The 22,836-nt window shown below is 58.3% G+C and overlaps 1 protein-coding gene across 3 annotated transcripts in view; it reads right to left on the reverse strand.

Moving 5' to 3' along the window:
* Positions 1-14,350: 14,350 nt before the first annotated feature.
* NF2 (NF2, moesin-ezrin-radixin like (MERLIN) tumor suppressor) overlaps positions 14,351-22,836 on the reverse strand; it is a gene marked incomplete at its 3' end in the record, with an annotated part of 79,347 nt that continues 70,861 nt past the window's right edge. For 2 of the 3 annotated variants that reach the window (XM_079942814.1, XM_079942811.1), the window contains one exon: positions 14,351-17,109. In XM_079942814.1, the coding sequence (XP_079798940.1) occupies positions 17,052-17,109 (58 nt within the window). The remainder of the gene's footprint in view (positions 17,110-22,836) is intronic. The other variant, XM_079942812.1, reaches the window with a different exon arrangement.

Consider the following 22,836-nt stretch of genomic DNA (forward strand, 5'->3'; position numbering starts at 1 on the left):
TGACAGCTGTGGCAGCTGGCAGAAGACAGGCGCAAGGCAGCTTCTAATTTCTCTGGGCTCCCAGATCCCTGCCTCAGTCTGTCGCCTCTGATGAGATGCTTGACCGATTTGCCCAGGGCAGCCGCTCCTCCAGAAGAGGCCCCAAGTCCTGCCGGCCCGAGCGCCAGCCAAGGGTGTGGGTGGGAGGAGGTTGCCTCTCCTTGCAGGCTCTGGCCATCTCTGGAGTGGGATGAGGGTGCCTCTCCTTTTCTGCATTTCTTTGTGTGACATAAAGAGCTTGTGCATAAGCTTCCATTTGAACAAGGAGCTGCACAGGTGCTGAAATGTGCAGACCTTGCGGGTGGGCTCTGCAGCCCCATCTGGCACACGACATGTCCTCTGGGATCAGACCGGAGAGAGAAACAGTGTGACCTCAGGCAAGTTGTTGGACTTCAGAGTCTTGGTGCCTCACCTGGGAATAAGGGTACCCATTTCTCAGGATGAGCACAGGAGGAGGATGACAGGGAAGGCACTGAGCCCGGGGTCCAGGGCACAGCACAAACATTCGCCGTCACTGCTCCTGTGGTGTCTCAGAGGGGTCACTGCGGTGCCAGGGACCGGCAGCCCTTAGCACACCAGGCTGAGTTCTCAAGCTGGTGCCTACCTCCGTCTCCAGCTGCCCGGGCCCTTCCCCCTCCCCTCCTCTGCCCCTGCCCCTCCCCTGTTGTGGAAGCACCTCCAGGGCAAGGGCTGGAGATCAGACAACTGAACCCTCCGGCCCTCCCAAGGGGGTTCTCAGATCCTAACATCTCATATTCTTTCTCAGGAGAAGAAAATTACTTACCTGGCTTCAATCATCCAGCCTAACATTTACCTTTCTCCATGTGTGAGCTTCTGCCTCCACCTGCCACCATGAGGCCTGGGTGCTGCCTGTGTTTGCACACCTCCAGGGACGGGGAGCTCACTCCCCCCACCTCCAGACAGGGCAAGCACTTGCCTATTCCCTGGCCTCTGGCTTTGTGCTCCAAGATCTGCCCTGTGCTGAGACAAGTCACTGAGGGTCCCCCAAAGGAGCACCTGCTTGTCACCTGGGAGATGGACAGTGCTGATCTGTGAGTAGCTCATCAGAGCGGTGCCCCAGCACAGTGGGGATACCGTGTAAGGATGGCACCTCGAGGCTGTGGGCAGAGGGCACTGTGGTAGCAGAGAGAGGGGGCAGGGGACGTGGGGGCCAGACTTTCAGATGAGTGCTTACGGCCCCTCGTCCTGGGACTCAGCTGTGCAGGTTGGCCTGGCACTGAAACACGGGGCCATGAAACGGTGAGTCTGATGAGGAGAACGTGGGGGAGGCGCAGACTGGAGGTGCTGCCCAGGTAGAGGCTGGTTTTGCCGAAGTCCCTCCTCCGCTGCCCGCTTCTGATTCCGTAGGGAACAGGGCTATGATCTTTTGGAGTCCCTGATGTTGGGGGACAGGGTACTAGGACGCCAGGGGTGGTGGGTGGAGGGACTTCCTTCTGAGCTGCTGAGCTAGGCCCCCAGCCCTGGCCCTGGTCAGTCCCCACTCAAGGGGCCGCTAATGGGCCTCTGTGGCCTGAAGTGCCCTGGTTGTGTCGAGCCTAAGTGATGATAAAATCGACAGCAGTTTAATTGGTAATTTTAATCCTGGACAGAGCAGTAATGGCGTTACTAATTGGATTGTTAGAGATTTGTGCTTTATGGCTATGTAATTAGAAGAGCTATGGAGGGCCAGGGTGAACTGGGGGGCCATGCAGGGCCAGGGCCAGCGAGCAGCAGGTCGGGGGGGCCCTTCCCTGGCTGGCGTTGGGTCACCACTGGGACCTCCTGCTCTTCTGCCGCTCCTTCCAAGCAGGGCTCCTGGGGCAGCTGAGTGGGGCTGGGGCAGCCAGGGTCTACACATGCCCCTCTCAGACCTGGGGTTCCATCGTGTCGAGAGGAGAGGAGGAGGCCTTGGCGAGCACGACACGAGGGGACCTGTAAGTTCAAAGCTCAGTTCCCTATAGAACGGGGTATAGGGGCTCCCTCAAGCCCAGCCCCTCCCTGTGCTCCCAGGGCTCTGGGCAATCAGAAAGAGGTCTTAGGTCCTCTCTCCCTGTTCAGTTCCCAGATGGGGAAACTGAGGCCCAGGGAGGGGAGGGGACAGCCTGTGTGTGCTCCCTGGAAACCGGCATTTGGAGGCTTTTCTGCACACACATCGCTGCCATTCTGCACCTGTGTGAGGGACACGCGGGCTGACATCTGGAGCATAGAGAGGGGGTGGGGGGGGGGTCCAGGCCCACCCCAGGCATGCGGGGCAGACGTTGTGAGGTGTCTTGTCAGGGGGGCAGGGTGGAGAATCCTTTGGATTGAGTTCACAAGAGGCTACAACGATTCCTGGCGCTCAATAAACATTTGCTGGATTAATTAATGAAGGAAAGAAAAAGAAAAAAGAAAAGGGAGGGAGGGAGGACAGACAGACCATGGACAGAGGGCCTCTGTCCAATGTTAGGCCCTCCCATTGGTCCGCTAAACTACCACTGGTCACTTTCCTAACCTAGGCGTAGTTCCCTCCACCTTCTTCCAAGGGAGCACAGTGTACCTCTCTCCTCACCTCTCTGGCCTCGACTCTTCCCCTTGCTTACCTGCTCCAGGTGCCTCACCTGGCAGAGTGCCAGGCACACTCCTGCCCCAGGGCCTTTGCACTTGCTGTGTTGTCTGCTAGAAATGCTCTCCCCCTAGACATCTTCATCGCTCACTCCTTCAGGTCTTTACTCAAAAGTCACCTTCCTGATGGGCTTTCCTTGGCCACACACTTGCTTAAAAAAAACAAAGCAAAAGACAAACCACACCTGTTCTCCCACTGCCCTGCTTTATTATCCTGGCTTGCACTTACCACAACGTAACACACCGTGGACTCTCTTTTCTTGCCTGTTGCTGGATTTTGTTCACGGCCGCATCCCTAGTGTTGTGACATAGAGCAGATGCTCATACATAGTTGCTGAATGAATGAATGCAAAGCTGGAGGCTCCCTACCGAGGCAGCCCTGGGAGGTGAAGGCAGGTTGTGCGGGGGTGTGTTGTGCAGGTTGAGGGGGCCGGGAGGCTGACATGGGGTGGGCTGGTGACTGAGACCCCCACACCTGTGATCCTTCCCTCTGGCTCCCCACCCCCCAGCATGGCTCCATAAGGAGCAGGGCCCCAGCGACCTACATCAGCAAATTACTCGGCAGATGGGGGCTGGGGAGATAAAAATCCCCATCCTCCTGCCAAGTGCTCCACCTCGGTTCCCTCCACTTGCGCGGCCATCAGCCTGACCCACACTCCCTTTCGGGTCACCCCATGGCCTCCAACTGCCTCTTTTGTGCTCCTCCCGCAGGAATCGGCTACCTCTGGGGTGGGCTTTGGGACTCCAAGGAGACCCCTCCTCTGCTGGCCCCAGCTCCCTGTTCACAGGCAAGAGTCAGTGCCCAAAACCCCACCATCAGCACCAGGGTGGGTCCCTCCAGGGCGAGCGCCAGCCCACCTGCCTGGCCAGGCTGCCTCAGGCTTCTTCGTTGGGTGATGTATGGCCCAGTGGCCCTGCCAGGAGGCGACAGCAGATGGATGGGCAGTGCCGAGGGGTGGGCTCAGAGCCAGAGCGGGAGCGGGCAGTGGGGAGGCGCCTGGCTCTGGAGAAAGCCATTCCCGGAATGCCACCCTCCCTGACCTCGGGCAGGACAGCAAGTGCGGAGGGAGCTGTCTCCCGCGTGGCGCTCACACTGTGGCCCTCGGTGTGGGGAAGTGCAGGGAGCTGGGGGTCTCTTGGCTCCTCCTGGCATCTCTCCAGGGCTCAGTTTCCGCCTCTGTAAAATGGCAATGAAGCACCCACTGGGAGGCAGCAGGGAGGATTACCTGAGAGGATGCTCACCACGGGCTCAGCCCCGGGCTCAGGGGCGCTCCCACTCCCAACCCTGTTAGGCCTGGTGCTGGGCCAGGGAGGGGCTATCCCTAAAAGTCCGCTTCCTCCTCCCTGTGTCTCCCCCTGACCCCCTCCCCCACCTTCCCTCTCCTGGCCTCTGGGAGAATCGCGCAGCCAGAGACATAGAAGACCTTGGCAAATTTCTAGTTCAACCTCCCTCCAATTTTCCAGAGGGGAAAACTGAGGTCTTGAAGGAGGCAGGACCTGCCCAAGGTCAGGTGGGAGGGCTTGGGAGACCCCTCATGGTGATTCCTGAAAGAAGTCGCCTCTCCACCCCAGAAGCGTGGGGCGCGAGGGGCTGGTGCCGCTGCCCAGCAGGTGGGGAAGGACGGGCAGGACAGCGCTGGGCACAGGGAAGGGGGCCGGGAGGGCTGGTGCAGTTGCTGCGGCCGAGTCAGGATGCGCCAGACGCCTCCGTGGGATCTGTCTGCATCCAAGGAGACCAGGACACTGGGCGGACGGATGGCGCGTCCTTGCTGGCTGGGCCTGGAGGAGGGCTGGGGAGTGTGGGGGGGTCATTCTGGGAACCAGGCTGCCTGTGGAGCCAGGCGGCATCTCCCGGCATCTGTTCACTCCCTGCTCCCCAGAGGAGCCCGGATTCCATGTGGGGCTCCCGACGGCTGTGGGTACGTGACACAGATGTTCGTGGACAGGTCTGCTGGACGCATGAGGGGTGTGGGCCTGTGCATGTGCGTCTGTAGCCAAGGGTGTGTGCACATGTGTGTGCCAGGGGGGATAGGCACGTGCAGGGGTCTGAGCACCTGGGTCCCTAGAACCCAGGGCTGGGGCCCACATCACACGTGTCTGGGTGTGCAATGCACTTTGCACGTGTGGGCCTCTCTGGACACGCAGGCATGGATGAGGTGTGGGAGTACACAGGTGGGCATGGGGAGAGACATGTTCACTCGGCGCCCACCAGGCCCCGCACAATTCGGCCTCAGCTTTGGTCCAAAAGAATTGTCAAATGGGGAAACTGAGGGCAGCAGCCTGCCTAAGGCCCCAGGGTTCCTGCCTGTAAATCCAGGAGAACCACCCGTGCCCCATCCTCCTCACAAGGTGGGGCTCAGACAAGAAAGTGTACCCCTCGAGGTAAGGGATGGGAAAGGCTCTGCAGCAGATCACGGTAGCACTCTGGAATGGGAGTCTTAATTTGGATTCGTTCTTCTGAGCAGAACCCCAGGGTGTGATGTGGCCTTTGAGGTCACCTGGGGAGCCCCTGCTGCTAAGTCGGGGTGGGGTGGGGGGGCCTGACAGCCGGGACCCTTGCAGAGGAGGGAGCCCCTGCTGGAGGGTCTCGTCCCCTCTCCGAGCCTCTATTTCCCCACTTGTAGAATGGAGAGGACCCCTCCTCCCGGGTCCCTGCTGGAGGGCTGGAGACCCAAGGTCATCTCAGGGGCCAGGCAGTGGTCCCGCCATGCTCTCCTGCCGGTCTGGGAGGGGTGATGAGCCCAGGGCGGGGGAGGAGGGGGCTAAGGGATATGAGGCAGGGAGGCAGGCCTTCCAGTTCAGTTAGTGAAGGGATTTGTCATTTTAATGATGCGATATTTCTTGCCTGGCTCCTGTCCGTGGCAGCACGAAGGGGACAGCTGCCTCCCTGAATAAGTTGGTGCCCGTGCCGGTGGGGGCTGCCCTTGGACTCCCTCACCAAGCCAGGCTGAGGCTGGGGTCGAGGCTCAGATGTCAGGGCTCAAGGGGCCAGTGGCTCCCACACAACCTCGCCTCCAGCCCAGCTCTGCTTCTCCCTCTCTGTGTGACCTTGGGCAGGTCCTGCCCCGTCTCCAAGGCTTGGTTTCCTCATCTATAAAATGGGGCTAACGCGATCACCCCCAGGGCTTCTGCCACTGACCACTATTGGCTCCAGAATCTTTCACTCCCTCCCCTTTGCTGCCCCCTCCAGTCCCACCTGCCAGGGCCTGCTTCTGCTCCTGAATTTCTACAGACCCTCGGCAGGCCGCCCTCCCCCAGGAGCGGTGGGGTTTTTTTGAAGCGCCAACCTGGCTCTGGCTCCCCCTCATCCAGAGGCGAGCCCAAGCTGGCCTCGCCCCAGCCCCCAGCCTCCCTGGGCCCCCGCCCCATCCCGTCTCCACGCCTCCGTCATTCTGAACCTGTCACAGCTGTGGGACCATCCCTTGCTTTTCTCACTTCTGGCCCTTTGTACAAGCTGCTCCTTCTGCCCTAGTCAGACCCATCACCCTGGTCCCTCGAGTCAGAGGCCTCCTCTGGCTTTCACAGCTGCCCTCTATTTGCCCTGTGACCCCACTTGTTACACTGGAGGGTGACAACTGGTTTCCTAATCTGTCTTGCCTGCTCTGTGTTCCAGCACATAGTAGGCCCTTGATAAACATGTGTTTGTTGAATGACTGAATGAGGGGCTGCGGAGCCGCCCTCCTGACCCTGGAGCACAGCTACGAGGATGCGGGTGGCAGCGACAGCGAGGGTGGCCCGGCGGGTGGCCCATCCATCAGGCTGGCGCGGCGCCGGACCAGATGGAGCCGAGCCCCTGGGGAGGGGAGAGGAGGAAGAGATCCATCACCCAACGGTCAGCCCGCAGGTGTGTGGGCGTGTGGCACCTGCCCCTCCACGGGACCCTCATCCATCACGCTGTCCCTGGGAGGCTGGGATGGGGTGAGCAGGCTTGGCGGGGCTGGAGCCTGCAGGAAGTCTGCAGCTCTCTCAGCACAGGGGAGACTGAGGCCTGGATCAGGGCGGCAGAAGTAAAAAGTGGGGACCCCAATCTGCATTTGAGTGACAGCTCCAGGGTGTGAACTTGGGCAAGTCTCTGGCCTCTGGGAGCCAATGCCCTCATCTGTAAAATGGGGACACAGCAGTGCCCCCTGACCCAGAAGAGGAGAGGAGTCACAGAGATGAGGTACCATGCTTGCCTCGCACCCCCCACTCCTACCCCTGACCCCCAGCCCGGCCCCTGGCAGAGGAGGGGCGAAGCAGTGATGGTGGCTTTGAGTGGCGGGGCCCTTGGATTCAGGCAGAACTGCCTAACTGTCTGGGCCAACAGGGCGAAGGAGACGTTGATGGATGCTCCTCTGGGACAGGAGGGCTGGGGGTGGGGGTGGCTCAGTAACGACCAGGCCCCACGGTAAGTACAGCTCAGTTGACCCAACCAGCGGCCGGGGGACATCGTGGCCTGGACTCTCCCAGCCCTCACCCAGTTTGCTGGGAGGTCACTGCCTCCCTCCCCCTCCTCCTCAGCATATTAATTATCAAAACAAATGCTTTCTGAGCCATCATTTCACCTGAATTGCACAACGGCCTAGGAGTGGGGCAAGATCCTTGGGCATTAAGAGCCTCATTCTAGGGACTTCCCTGGCGGTCCAGTGGGTAAGACTCCACACTCCCAATACAGGGGTCCTGGGTTCGATCCCTGGGTGGGGAACTAGATCCCGCATGCATGTAGCAGCTAAGAGTTTGCATGCCGCAACTAAGACCCAGCGCAGCCTAAGTAAATAAATAAATATTAAAAAAAAGAAAAGGTCTTCAAAAAAAAAAAAAGATCTTCATTTCACAGATGGGGGCGCCTGAGACCCATTCACCCAGCAGTTAAGTACTGAGCACCCACTCTGGGCCAGGCTCTGTGCTGGGCACCAGGGAATCAGACAAGAAGGCTTCGGCCGCATGCTTGCCCCACGCACCCTGGAAGTTACAGGACTGGGTTTTGCATCCCTCATGGTAGATACTGGGAATGTGGCAGACAGCATTCTGCTGTGGCGTGTGCTCCCTGGCAGCGATGGCTCCCTGGGGGCCAGGCACAGTCTGCACTTAAAGTGCGTTCTTCTCATTTAGTCATCCGAGGCAGACATCGGTGACCCTGTTTTCCAGCTTCGAAACCTGGAGCTCAGAGGGGTGACCTGACTTGCCTGGGCCCCCCAGCTGGGAGGAGGAGGAGGGAGGCGCCCACATCTGCGCCTCAGACCTGCACTCGCTCCATGCGGCCCAGGGACAGGCTCAACGAGGAGTGCCTGGCGGGGGGCTCGTGAATGAACCCGTGCTCCCCAACAGCACCGAGCTCAACCCTGCATCCCCAGCTCTTCCCCTGCTGTGGGGGTGAGAGCCAGCACCAGGACGCCTCTCCCAGAATCCAGCCCCAACCTGACAGCCCATCCCAAACCATTCCTGCCCCTGGGGTTTGTCCCCACTGCTGAGCCCCCTCAGGGGGCCGGTGGCCACACCCAGATCACGTGAGGGCAGGACTTCTGTCCCACCCGCCTCTGGGCTGGGCCCGAGGGACAGCCTCTCCTGGGAAGCTGAGGAGCAGAACAGCCCAGGCGGAGGTAGGAAGGGTTCGCACCCCAGCTCCAGGTCACGTGGCCTCTCCGAGCCTCACTCTCCTCCTGTCCCGCAGGGGAGCGATGGTGACAGCACAGGGCTCTCGTGTGGCCTCAAGATGCAGCCAGGACCAAAGCGGGAGCTGCTGCCATGAACTGGGACTGGTGTGTAGGGTGGTGAACGTGCCCCTGCTGAGAGGGCTGAGGATTAGAGACTGGCCAGGTGTGCCAAGGCCAACACGGATCACTGTTGTAGTAAATCTCATCCTCCTCGGGGCCTGGCCAGAGCAGACAGGGTCGGTGCTGGGGTGGGGGGCCGGGCCTGCTCCCCTGAGCCAGGCAGTGGGGCTGGACCGGCTGGGAGGAGCTGGAGGGCTGGCGGGGCGGGGCTGTGTTTGGCCTGTGCCGACCTACCCAGTGGAGCAGAGCCAGCTCTAACGAAGTGGGCCAGCCCCAGGCCGGCCCTGATTTCACGTCTCGGTGGCCACTTCCCAGCTGGTAAATGTCACTGGAGAGAGGTAGCTGTGGCACCTGGCATGGACCCAGTCTTGGGTGGGGGCGGGCAGGGGCCAGGGATGCCCGTGGAATGCTGATGCCAGCCCAGGGCTCCCAGACCCTCCAGACTCCCCCCAAGTCCCAAAGGCTGTGCCCAGGCAGCTGCAGCTGTCACCCACTCAAGGATATTTGCAACCACCAGCCCCTCTCCTGCTGTCAACCTGTGAGGGCCCCAGCTTCAGGGCAGGGAGGGTTCTCTGTGGCTGGTCATATCCTGCCCCTGTCTTCATGGGAGGGGGGCAGTTCAGGGTGGTCTGGAGAGGGGCACAGCTGCCCAGGGCTCAGGAGTGGGAGCAGAGCTGTGGGAGAAGCCCTCCCTGCCCACAATGGCCCCTGCTGCCCTGAGCTGTCTCCTTTGATACCTGAATCAGGACGAGCTAATAGTGAAGAGCTATAACCACACAGCAGCAGGCCTTGTTTAATAAACTCTCGCTGTGGCAGGTGCTGGCTCAGAACCTGATGACCCTGTGGTGGGCTGGGAACTGAATCGATCCTGCGGAAGAGGAATGTGGAGCTCGAAAGGCCAAGCCCTCTCCTCCGAACAGCACTGTCCCCCACCAGCCCTGCGGTGCCACCCCCGGCCCTCGTGGGGCCCTCCCTCTGCCCTGCTCCCCAGCCCAGAGGGGATGGGGCCTGGACCCCTGTCTGCCCTGCATCCTCCTCCCCTCCCTGTCGCCTGGGATTGCTAGGAGGCGGGAGGTGGGGTGGGGGTGGCCTGGGGTCGGAGGGTGTTGCTTTTCCCCTGCTCATCATAGGACTCTCAGCCCCCCTCAGCTTCCCGGCCCATGGGAGCTAGAGTGGGGGAGAGGGGGGTGCACATCCTTTCCAGGTTTGGGAGGAGGAGCTGGGCCTTCTGGAGAACTGGAAAGCACGAGGGGCTGAGGGGGGGTGTTTCCCTGTGCACCGTTCCCTCCCCTGCCCCTCCTCCCTTTTCTCTCCTTTTAGATCCTCCATCTCCAGATCTGAGACGTGACAACCATGCCCAACCACCCTCGGCCTAGACCCCACGGTTCCTGGGTGCGAACACTCTTAAGTTGCCTCCGTGACAGGACGGGAGAGTGGGCTGGCGCCGGTTCTGAAACCGGAGGGTCAGACCCACCTGGAACGCTGTGACTTCCACATCGTCGTCACTGCTGGCCTCCGCCCAGCGGGAGCCACCCCTGATTTATCCGCATCACCCCGCCCCCTTCCCTGACTAAGGAGCACCTCGGGGTGGGGCTCCGGCTCCCAGAATGCTGCCTTGCTGGGCCTCTCTACCCGACGCCCAGTACGAACTGGTTACAGCAGAGCTTGGCAAATAAGGGCACTGGGGTGGGGGCGGCCCCTGGAGCCTAACGGCCTCCTGGAGGGGGCAGCGGGGGCGGGGCACGCCTGCACCCCCTGAGAGCTGCTCCCTGCTCCCCCTTCTCGGCGTTTCCGGGGACCTTCCTATGTGGAGCGGGGAGCCCTGGCATCCCCAGCCACTCTCCCCTTTCCGGGGGGAAAAAAGGGGGGAGGAGAAAAAAGCTGTACCGATACTTCGCGAAAAAGCTGTACGGATACTTCGCCGCGTGTGCAGCTCAGAATAGTAAAGTGCTTTCTCAAGGCAAACAGAACTCCCCAGGTGTTAATGCAAATTCACTCCAGTTAAGATGAAAGAGGGCCGTTTCCCCCTTTGCCGGCTAATATGAAGGACTTAATAGATTCTGCCTCAGGAACTCGGCTGGGAGAGGAAGGCTGGGGGAGGGGTGTAGGCGTGGACAAAGAAGGCGGGGTCCCCGTGGGTTTTAGAGCAGAGCACCTGCCACAGCAGGCCTTGCCGACGCGCACTCGGCTGCCCCAGCCACCACCTGGGCTGTCAGGAGCTGAACCGGCTGCCGGGCAGGAGGCTGCGGGGAAGCCCAGGTGGCAGTGCCAGGCCCCTGCAATGGTGCCCACTGCCCTTCACATTAACTCGGGGGCTGGCACCAGAACTGCCACTTCCCAGTTTGTGCCAGAGGAGACTGGGGCTGGGAGAGAGGATGGGGTGAAGCTCGCTGGCCCTGCAGTGTGCCTGGTTCAAGACCAGCTGCGCCGCGGCTGTCCCTCTGGTATCCTGGGTCTGTCTTTTTCGGCTCCCTGGAGGGTGAAACAGACCAGCCTGAGGAATTCTTTTAGAAACATGACATTCGTAGACGGCTGGAACTGGAAGAGGTCTGGGTTCCTCTGGTCCAAACTTGACCTACAGCCGAGGACAAGAGCGGAAGGGACCCTCTCAAGGCCACACGGCTGGAAGCAGGGAGGTGCTCTCCTGAAGCGCAGGCTGGACCCCGACAGGCCAGGGTGGGACAATCAGTCTGGGTGGCTCTGCCAGCCACGGGCCCCTTCCTCCCATGGGGGGAGCCCTTCTCCAGCCCAGACAATCCCAGACCACTCCAATTCTGCACACGCATTTCCCTCGGAATCACCCTCCCCTGGAAACTATGCAGGGCCAAGCTGGGCCGTTGCTGGGGAGGGTGGGGGGGACTGGAAGGTATCTCTGGATGAAGGGAGCTCCAGCGGGATGGTGGGCAGGAGAGAGGCTGTCCCCACCGGTCCACTTCAGTCGTTCTGGATTTAACTCCAATCCACTCTCGGGTAAATGGCACAGCAGGTGCCTACAAGGAGACACCTCAGCAGCCTTCTTCGCTTTTGTTTACTGACTTAATTCCTTCGGATCAAAGGCTGCCCCTTCCTCCCTGAGCAGGCAGGCAGGGGAATTACATTATTTATATTGAAAATGGGCAAGATTCCATGGGGACTTCTTCCTTATGCCTGATAAGAGAAAATTAGGTCACTGCCGTGCCCGTTGCCGACCCTCCCCCCCAGGCCCCAACCCCCGGCGTCTGCAGTGGGTTTTTATGGTCCAGGTGCCCACGGGCTCAGGGAGCTGCTCCAGGTGCAGGGCCAAGGGCTGCCCACCCAGCCGCTCTCCCACCCTGAGCCTCCAGTAAATTATTGACCTGAGCAGCAGGTATTAATGTGACAAAGCCAGGCAGCCCCAGCCTGGGTTATCTATCATCTCCTGGGCTTTGCAGCTGGCACTGGGCAAACACAGTGAGGACAAATAGGCCAGATGCAGGTAATTAAGCTCCTGGTACAGGTGGAGGGATGGGGCCCATGTGGGGGCCACAGGGGGGCCTGGTCTCTCTTGACCTAGGGCTTCCTCTGGGTGTCCACTTGCTTTTTTTCCTGCTTCCTCCTGTAAGCCCCCCACCCCTCCAAAGGAAGCATCCAGAGAGAGTCACCTTCCCCTTGTGGCACTGGGCTTAGAGCTTCCCAGGCATAAACGATCCCCACAAAACCCTATAAAACTCCCCTTTTAGATGAAGAGATTGCAGTGCCCAAAACTTAGGTGACTTGCCTAGATCACATGGCCGCTAAGTGACTGAAACCAGGTCTTTCTGAGTTCCAAGTTGTGGGCCCTGAGCCCCTCAGCTATGTGGTTTCCTTAGCCCTCCGCATGGCTGGGTGTAAAGAAAAGATTTCATGTTTCTTCATGTGTACTGCTTCTGTTACTTGTAAATAACGGTGGTACTGCTGCACATCCTCGTCTCTTTTTCCTTAGAAATCTGAGTGTTTTTTGTGTCTGTTCTTCATGTTATCCTGACAACATCTCAGAGGTACCCAGAGGCATCATTGCCAACCCTCGTTACAGAGGGGCAGCCGGGAGGCACAGAGCAAGCATGCAGCTCCGGCTGCGGACCTCTCCAGGAGATGTCTTGATTTCTTTGGCTCAGAGGCAACATGCCAGGTGCTATTCTGGGGCTACTACCCCAGTGGGAAATGGGCATCAAGTGGGAACCGGGAGGGGACCCGGTGGGGGTTCTTCTGAGTCAGCTCAGGTCCTGGCAGTGCTGAACAGCCCTGAGCCTTCTCCGTGTAAGCGAGCTCTGGACTCCCTACCAGGGCCGGGACTGTGGCCGCAGCATCCTGCTGTAATGCAGTAATGACAGGCTGCCAGGGAGTCCCGCCGCGGCCCGGGAGGGGAGAGGAGCCCTTGGCCTCTCTCAGCTGCCTGGGCTGTCTGAGACGGAGACGGAGAACACACAGACGGCTCGACTCTCTTCTTCAGACGCTCAAGAGATTAGATTAGACATGGTTGCAGCAATCTTCTCACCGATACCTTTCCCCCCAGAGTCCGGCTGCCAACTCATTGTTATACGTGGGTGGCTCCCGACCCGCTCCTCCAAAGCGAAGGCTTCTGGGGTGGGCAGCCCTGGGGACATCTGCCAGGTGCTCAGCTCAGGCGAGGACGACAGAAAAGGATGAAGTGCTGGCAGGAATGCCACTGAAGGACCTAATGGGGCCGGGCTGCAAATGCCACAATTAAACACCCAGGTCCGGCCTGCAGCTTTGGGTTTACAGCACGGTCAAAACAAACTAAAAACAAACCAAAAAAAGCAGAGGAGAATTCAACCTGTCTCCCAATACCCAAATATCAGTATTATTAATTCTAACCCCACTGAATGGAGCCCTTGGGATCTGTGAGAGCCTTACTATCTCTTGGGGGTCAGGAGTTGGCTTTTTAAAAAAAAGTCAGGTAAAAATATTGTCTGGACAGCTTCAAATGACCAGTATTTATAAAGTATTTTCTCCAGCTTGGACTACGTAGGAAATAAAACTATTTCCAATCACTGAAAATAACATAACCTACATTTAAGAAATGCAGCAGTTCCTGCACACCTGAAACTAACACACTGTAAATCAACTATACTTCAGCTAAAAAATAAACGCAGCAGTCTCATATTATTCATCTAACAAAAAGTTAAATTAGTTACTAATTCTATACATTTAAAACTAACAAAATGTTTAAAAACTTCAAAATTCTCTAGTTTTACAACTTCATATCTTTCCAAAGTATATAAAAAGCTGGTTATATTTAACTCAAACTCTTGGAAAGTTTTGTGTACTTTGATAGGCAGCCCTGTGGACCCTCAGAAGTCCTGAGAACATATTGTGCCACCTGAATCTCTATTTTAGGTTGCGTGATTTGGGATAGAATTATCCTATAGTAGTTTTGGTCTTAATAAAGGACTTTTGTTGACTAAAACAATAAAACCAGCAAAAAAACCCCAAAGCTCTGCAGCGGTCGTTCCCAACTCCAAGTGTGAATGGCATGTGGCGCTGTGACCACAGCAGGGCCTCATCTGTCCTGCAGGCTGTGCCTGGGCCCCCAGTGGCTCTGCATGCTGCCCACGCCCCATCTTCCAGAGCAGGAGTGCCTGGAGCGATTGCCCAGTCTGGTGCCCTAGTTTTCAGGTCTAGAATTGAGGACAGGCGAGGGGTGTGGGAAGGACATGGAGAGACTGGGACCCAGTACAGGGCCTGCCTCACGGGAAGCACGAGGGGTGTCCTGGTGAAGGCACAGTCGTGGTGCTGTCGTCAGCCTGGAAAAGGGGACCCTTTCACCACCAAAGATGTGGGGCTGGAGCTGAGGTCCCAGACATCAGGGAGCCGCCACCCCCCAGCCCCAGTCACCACTTCAATGGCCAGAGCAACGAGCAAACTGAGGGAGCCCAAGACGAACTTTTTACAACTTAGAATTTTTATTAAAACAATCATTTAAATTACAACAACCCCCCAGAATAGAAAATAGCCTTCCCTGGTGTGGCCCTGACAGGAGGCCCCATAGGAAGAAGGATGGTTTGAAGTCTTTGAAAACGGGTGGATGGAGCTTCCCTGGAAGCCCAGAGGGGCCAGCCTGGCCCCGGAGAGGCTGGGAGAGGCCATCTCCCTGCCAAGGCCGCCCCCTCCAGGGGCCTGCAGGCCCCAGTCCTGCCAGCAGGCGAAGCTTAGCCAGTCGCAGGTTGTTACCCTCAGGACTTGCGGTTTTGATTTGAAAGAGAAAAGAAAGGGAGAGAGAAACCTGTCCCCAAGACTACAGAACGCGATCACTCAGGAAGCGTTAAGTAGTGCCGCGGGGTGCTGTCCAGCAGGGCCCGGTGGGTGCGCAAATAACTGTGAGGACAGCACAGGACAGAGCCGCTGGGGCTGAGGTGGAGCCTAAATCAGATCAACGAGGTGCCCTGCGTGGACCCGCCAGGGGCTGCCAGCGCAGCCTCGCTGAGTGTTACCAGCACGGTGCTTCTGCCCAAGGACCATCAGGAGCACTTCAAAGGAAACAATCCGGGCAGGGCCCTGCTCTCAATGGAGGTCGGGGGCTTCCTTACTTAATAAGACCTAAGCTCATTCACTTACAAATCACACAGTCACCTCGGCCATTGGCACACGCCCTGAAAACCAAGCTCTGCTTTCATTCCTTCTTCCACTGGGGCTCAAGATATTTCTGAGGGCCGCCATCCTCTCCGCCTGTTCATCTCTGGGAGGTACCTGCCAGCTCTCGTCCCCAAGGAGAGCTGCCTTGTCCCTGCTGGAGCCAGGCTCTGCCGGCCCTCCAGAGTCTGCTCCCTCCACAGCTCAGATCCCAGCCGGCTCCCCTGTGGCTGCATGGCTCGGCATTTCCCAGACTTCAGACATACACACAGCAGTTAAATAATAAAAAAGCAAAGCCTGACAACATTTTTATGAATGACCACCATGCTCTGTGCCCACAGCCACTGTTACAGACTAACTGTGCAGGTTAGGGATGGGTGGTGAGCCTGAGGAAACAGCCTCACAACTGTCAGATCTTACATTACAAACGCGGCCGGAGGAGCCCCGCCGGGACCGTGTCTCAGGGGAAGAGGCCTCGGAGGGACAGAGAGACACAAGGGAACCTTCCAGCTACAGCCATTCATGCTTAGTGTCCAGATTCGGAGTCCCACCCTGCATGTCCTGAGGGGCTGGGGGGACACATAGGGCTGGCTTACACCGTGCAAGGTGACCCAAGAAGGTGGCGGCAAGCCCAGGACACCACTAGGTCAGCTTGACCACGGAATTTGGCAGGATCTCTGCGAGCTTCTCAGTTTCTCAAAACCACACAGGATTGCCAGAAGCCACCTCTGCCCTCAGGAAATCTCCAGGCCCTCCCACGCCTTCATTTAATACACTTCTTTTCACTGGTTAGCACTTATCCCCGGCTCTGCACAGCAGCCTCATCGGAAGGATGTGAATGGCCTGGCGGGTCACAGCAGCACCACCAGCCATGGAGGAAGAAAGGGCAGGAAAGCGGCCCCAAACCAAGGAGTGAGTATGGGCCATGGGGTGGCTTTGTGACCTGCTGCCACCCGGCATGGCCGGGGGTCGTGTGTCGGCAGGTGCAGAGCACTGACTGTGAGGGGTCACCTGCATCCCCTCCCTCACATGGCCCAGGGGAGAACATAAGGCGAAGGGCTCTCAAGGAGACGAGGGCAACAGCCAAGCAGGCCCAGGTACAGCCACGGGGTGGAGAGCCTTGCTGGCGTGTGGCCGGGAGGAAAGACCATTCAGATCAACGAGGCAGACTGGGGCCAGTGGAATTGGGTGTCGGGGCCTCAGAGCCCTACAGAGACCCCGGTCATGGCTGGGCTGCCAGGTGCTGACTAGAGTGACGGGGAGCCCCCCCACCCCGCCTGCCACGTGCGAGAGAGGCTACGGTTGCAGAGGGCCCCGCCTGCCTCCTGGACCCTGGTCTGAGGTGGCAGAAGAAAGGCAGCGAGTGTTTTGTAGGGTGCAGGTTCCTACACGGCTCTGCTGGCCTCCCAGGCCCTCTGCTGGCAGCCAGCCCTTCATCACAGCTTCTGCCGGGTCTTCCCCCAGGCACAGCTGCCTTTCCCATTCCCCACCAGCTGGCAGCCAGAGGGCTACCTCAGGGGTGCCTAGGCCGAGGACCCATCGCCTGGCTCGCTCTCCAATGACGTGTAGCAGGCAGGTTGCTGTGGGCCTGGGCTTGGGCGGCCACACTTCTTCCCATGCCAGTTCCTCACCAGTGAAGATGAATTTTCTGGAACCCTGGGGGTGGGGGGGAATGCCACCAGCCTTCCGGTCTCCAGGGGGCCTGTGTACTTCACTTCCTACAGCCACTTCCCAGACAGGGCTGGGAGGTCAGCAGTGGACAGTAAGACACACACCCCAGGGTGCTTTGGACGAAGGAAGCACGGAATCCCACATTAGATAAGGAAAGGCAAATACTCAAAAAAATTTAAAGACTCAGGTCAGGAGAACTAGAACCCCAAGAGAGATACTTCTGCAGGGTCATAGTTCAAGGCAATTGCACGTGAAGGGGGCTGGGCTCTCCGCTCAGCCAGGAAAAGCTCCAGAGCTCCAAGGAAGCCCCCATCCAGCCCGCCCACGGATGGCTCCCTCGGTGTCAGGCCCATCCCATCGGTGCTGCAAGCAGGAGTGGCCAATCCTCGGGTGGCTGGGTCACCTGCTAGAGCTCTTCAAAGAAGGCCACTCGGGACTTGGCGCTCTGCAGGGTGAGCTGCAAGGAAGCAGAGAAGAAAGTGAAAGGGGGGCTGGCTTTCAGCTCTTTCACGACAGGATGCCCTCCTGCCTCCCGGACTAAACTCAAAGGTGGCTGGGAGTGAAAGGGAAGACGGTTCAAGTAGATGTTCAAGAAGCTCGTGGTCAATCCCAAGTAAGTTTCCAGATTTGCCCAGGAACTCAAATTAGGAGGTGACAAATGAGGACGTGCCAGGAGGGATGGCTGGTGGGCAGAAGCATGTCAGCAGGAAAATGTCATCAATGTCGCCTTTTCACAGAGGGCAGGGGAACCCTCGGCATTTTAATAGATTCTCACATCCCCATCTACAAAGGAGTCTCTAACGATGCCTCTTGTTGTGCTGTCCGTGCTGGTCCCAGCCTGGGTGCTCATCCGCTCCAGGGCTCGAGGGCCAGCTCAGCAATGCAAGTGTCTCAGTCCTCATGCCCTGGGCACACTGCTCGGGCAAGGAGACATGGCCTCGGGCAGGGCAGGCCTGTGTCAGGTGAGGAAGAGCTCATCCTTTCCACTCCTGGCTCCCCAGGTGGCCCCAAAGCAGACTTGCCCGTGACCTGGCAGCTGAGAGGGGGTTTCCATCCACAAACTGGGAGGCAACTGGCTTTCCAGGTAGGGCTGGTTTAGGCAGGGAGGGCGCAGCACATGGGGCGGTCCTCTGGGCAGAAACTGTGAGGCCTTCCCAGGAATGCTGTCCTGAGCGGCACAAGCTTGAGAAGACGTGGAAGGGAGAGGGAGGATCGGCGGTGGAGCTCTCTGATTGGCAGATAAAGCACTAACTAGGGTTTGCGACCTCCCGGGCTGCCAAACCCCAATCCCCCAACTCGGGAGGTCCCTTCCCAGGATCTCCCCAAACAGAAGCATCTGGCATGGGCGTACCCCCAGTGCCCTGCTTCCTGCTCTACTCCTGAAATCAGTTACTTGGGTGAGACTGTGTGCCCCATACCCAGCTCTGGGATTTTGCTAAGGAGTGTCTTCAGGGAGGGGGGACACAGAGTGCGTACTGTTCATCTTCATACCCTCAAACCACTTAGCTTAGTGCTTTGCACATAGCAGAAGCTCAGTTTGTTGAGTGAATGAGATGTAGGTGATAACGATAACGAAATGGTGAGATGCAGGGGAAAGTTGAGAATTCCACCTGGGGCTGAGAAGGCCCAGGCGCTAATTCTCCGTCACCACCTCACTGTGTAGCCTCAGTGGACACCCTTGACCTCTCTGAGCCGCTTTTCTCTGGAGTTAAACCATGGGGCCAGGCTAGATGGTCTGGCCCATTCCCTCAACCTCTGGCAGTCCCTGAATCCAAAGAGAGCTTGGCTCTCCACAGGGTGGGGGAAGAAGACTCCAAACCAACCACTTCACCATCAAAGACACGCAGCATCAGTACACTCAAAATGAGACAGCTTGAGAGCCAGCTCTTTAAATCCTGCCAAATCTTTTGGCCTTGAAGTTCCTGACTAACAAGCTAAATGCAAGGAGACATCTGAGCTCTTTTTTTCAGTGGAACCAATTTCAGAAACCCTTTGGAAAGCCCAGCTCCAACGGGAGTGGAGAAACCTTTCATTTCTTTGCTGAAAAGGAACTCCCTCTAGAAGGATGGGTTTCTCCCTAAACACAAGCAGAGGAGACGGGCCGGGAGTTACGTGCTCTGTGATAATGGGAACAAGGATGGTAACTGGGGAAGAAAGAAAGACAGCCAGAGAGCCACCGGGACAAAAAGGCTCTTGGGGGAAAGTGAATCAAAAGGTGTGAAACCCCGTGTCTCCACTCGGGTTCCTCCCACACTCCCGGGGAGACCTCAGGCCGGCTCCTCACGGTACAGGGGACCTGCAGGGGACGGGGCCTCTGCCGCAGCCCTTCCTTCCATACACTGAGTCACTCACAGGCACGGCCAGACTGACCAACCCAAAGCCCATCTGGGCGGCTGGGTGGTCCTGGGCAGGTCACTGACTCCGTCTGGCCCCAGTTCCCACCGAGAAGCAGGGGTGGTGGCAGCCCCTGCCTCGCAGGGTGACGTGCGGAGGGACAGAAACTCTACAGAGCGCTCGGTGCCGTGCCTGGTGCGTGGTGAAACGCTACAGCTGGTGTTACTAACAGCAGTGTCACATTGCCCCTCCCCCAGCTCCGACTCCTCTCCTTCCAGGGGGAGCAGGGCAGAGGGCAGATTTGGAGGGGTGAGGGCGAAGGCAGGGTTCACAGCCTCTGAGGCAGGGAGAGCAGATGCCCCCAAGAGGCCTGGCCTCTTCCGCAGGCACGGAGCCCGGGCTGTGGGGGCTTCCGAGAGCCTCCTGCCCGTTTGTACAATGATGGTTCCAAGAATTCCTGGATCCTCCTACCGGAGCTGCGTGCTGGCTATCCCCTCGAGGTGCCAGTGGAGGGTTTTGGCAGCTCTGGCAGCGCCAGACTCCAGTCACTTGAGCGTGTGCTTATTGGGAGGCAAAGGCCTCTTCGAGTGGGCAACACACTGCCCTGGATCCCAGCCCGCACTGACCTCCTATCTCACAAGAGCAGCAGTCGCACCCCAGCCCAAGGAGAGGTGCGGTGCGAGATCGAACGCTGGCCGTGCAGAAGCAGGAGAGCACCCTGGACGCGCAGCCTCGGCAAGAAGACAGTACCATGGTCTCCAGGCTGTTGGAGGGATGGGCAGAGCCACCGGACGGAGGTGGCGGACGTGGCTGCTGACACCAAGGGCACTGGAGCGTCCCACCTCGGCCCACAGGCAGACCTGGCTGCCCCGCCCCCACCTTTCACCCTTTCTGTACAGTTTGTGGTGGTTCCAATTCCAACAGGAAGCCCGTCATCAGAGGATAATCCCGCACGAGCTGACTGGCGCGGCTGGAACCCTTCCTCTGCCTGCCCTACCTCCACAGCGTCCCTCATCTCAGGCATCAGGACCTGCTCATGCTGGAGCACAGGCCGGGGAGCTGGGCAGTGAGGACGGTCCGTGGGGAGAAGCCTGGGCTTCTTTCTTCCACATGGGGACTCAAGCCCAGGGGCAGGGAGGTTCCCCCTCAGGCACTGCCAGCTGCGCTCCCGGCCCGGCTCCGCCCCACACCCCAGCCCTCCCCTCACCTGTGGGATCCCTTACCACCTGCTGTTTCTAGAAAGCTCACTGTCACATTTACCGTGTAGCCTCAGGCAGGAGGTATCCGTAAAGGAGGAGGGGAAGGCTTAGAGGAAACAGCACAAAGCTAGCCCTTCAAAAAGGGAACGGCCTCTGCAGGTCGTCTTCGTAGACTCCTGGAAATCGGCTCACAAGCATCCTGGATTCCCGCTACCCTCTCCTACCCCAAGGTGTACAAGCCACGTCAGCATTCGGTACACCTTCCTGCTCAGGGACGGGCCTGGCTCTCCGCACAGCGTGGCAAAGGGACCACAGAGATGACCCGCCACCCTGGGCCTCGCATCCTGCGGTGCCAAACGGTGAGAGCCGGAGTCAGCCGCGAGGGCCACCCACCACCCTGCAGCCCCTTTGGTGATCCAGCAACACCTGTCATCACCCCAGACCCACTGCTTGGGGGGCAGCACCTCCAGGACTGGGGCGGTGCCATGGGGGACTCCCCAGGTGCACAGAACGTGGCTCTACGACCACGCTGCCATGCTGGGCGGACTCCGAATTCCAGCAGGTGGTGAAGCAGAAAGGCCTCATTACGCAGACAGACAAGCAGGGCCTCTTGGACAGTGGCTGCCTCATTCTGGGACCTGTCAAGTCTGGTCCACCTTCTCTGAATCCTTCTGAGGACACGCGGGTAGAGTTCTGCCCGAGCATGACTGGTGGCCACGTCTGCCCCGCACCGTCCAAAACTCCCCCTGGGTCCAGACAGAGGCGGCCAGGGAGTCCTGGCGGCCGCATCCAGCCCCTCTGGGAGCTCTGCACCCCACGTTCCTCTCACCAGTTCCCTGAAGATGACAAAAGAACATGAAGTTTCCTCACCAGGCACAGGACTGACCCGCTTCTCTCTTGCAGCTGTCTCCTCACATCTGATTAAAATCCGCCGTGTGAATAATACAGGAGGAATTAAGTTCTCTCTTGACTGAACCGGCTGTTCAAGTCTGTCACTAATCCAGCTCCATTCTGAGGAGACAAACTTCCTCTTCTTTCTCGGCTGCATATCTGTATGGTGTGGTTTTTGTCTTGGGGGCGCTCTGGCCCACCTGTGGCCTGGCCCCTTCTTCCTGCCCAGCCTTGATAGACACAGCCTGGCAGAGTTCCCCCACAGCCACCTCCCCATCACACTGCCCGTTGTTTGTGACGGCCACCAGGCTGTGCAAGGGCAGGACGGGGAGCCTTCTGGCAGGGCGAGACCTCTTCACACCACCCGAGCTGTGTGCAGTATCACCGAACAGACACCTCCACCAGCTAATGAATCAGATTCGGGAGACACTTCTGTCTCCTTAAAAAGACAGGAGGCTGGTTCCTCCAACCCTAGGGAAGGACTTGGTACCCGGCAGCCTCTGCTGAACCCGGGCATGCAAACAATATGCAGACTCACGGGCTCCCACTCACTGGGCGAGGGTTTCAGGCAGCCCGTCTAGATACAAGGACCTGGCTTGCCCCTGAGAGAGGGCCCCAGGGTGTAGAGACAGCAAGCCTGGAAGCACCAAGACCAGCACCAGGCTTGCCGATCCTTCCTGGCCTGCTCTGCAGTGAAGGCTTCCAGCTACGAAGCTCCTCCGGCCTCACTCCCAGGAGTGCCCCCTGCTGGAAAACCACAGCCCCAGGCTGGCTGCCAGCTCCCTCCTTCCAGCTCTCCTCCAAAAGTCCTTTTGAGAGGGATTGCTTCCCAAAGTGAAGACAGAATAACTAAATGTATTCCGGCACAGAGCCTGCAGCAGCAAGGCTGTTTGATTAAGAATGAATTACACTTTCATCAGCACAGAGAAATTGATTCACAAGGCCGCACTGTGATAATCTTGTTCCTAAAGCAAAAGGGGGTGGGTGGGACACAGAGCCACTTCGGCTATCAATGATGAGAGAGAAGAAGCTCTACAATTAAACTGGGAGAAGAAAACTAACCAGAGCTCCAGGATTCCTCCAACTAGTCTCTGGGGGCCTCACCTCAATCCACTCATCCCCAGGGGGAAAAGAGAAGAAGGGGTGGGGGAGCGTCTAATTCATTTTAAACAAAAAGACCCACAACGCTGAACCCATTTTAGATACTAACCTAATAACTCTAGGCGCTGAGACTCTGCTTGTCCCATAAAAATGCAGTGGAATTGAAATGCAAGCCCTAAAATCATGTTACACTTCCTCTCAACCACTACATATTGAGAACGAAGGAGCGGGGGAGGGCGCAGATACAAAAGGACGGGCAGATTCTCCACCAGGAGCAGGAAGGTGACAGCCAAATCCAGCAGCAGCAAATTCCAACATAATCTCTGGTTTGGGGTGTGATAAACATTCCCCTTCCAAATCAAAGCTGAGGGGGCAGGGCCGGTGAAGGGGGATGGCTGCTATAAACGGGTCAGATTAAGCTATTCAGCTGTCTTGCTAGTTGACAGCTTGTACCCAAATACCATCTGGTGATGTGCACGGGGAGAGAGCTGTCCACACACTTATCCCTAAGCAGAGGTAGGATGAAGGGCCGAGTCCACCACAATTAACAAATCCAGTTTGGTATCAGCTACTGTATCTGCTCTAGAGAGAAATATGCCTGGGAAAACCCAGAGGGTGCCTTTGGTTTACTAATCCTTTAGGGACCTAAAGTGGCAGGA

This window comes from Stenella coeruleoalba (genome assembly GCF_951394435.1).
Source record: "Stenella coeruleoalba genome assembly, chromosome: 14".
Taxonomy (NCBI): Eukaryota; Metazoa; Chordata; class Mammalia; order Artiodactyla; family Delphinidae; genus Stenella; species Stenella coeruleoalba.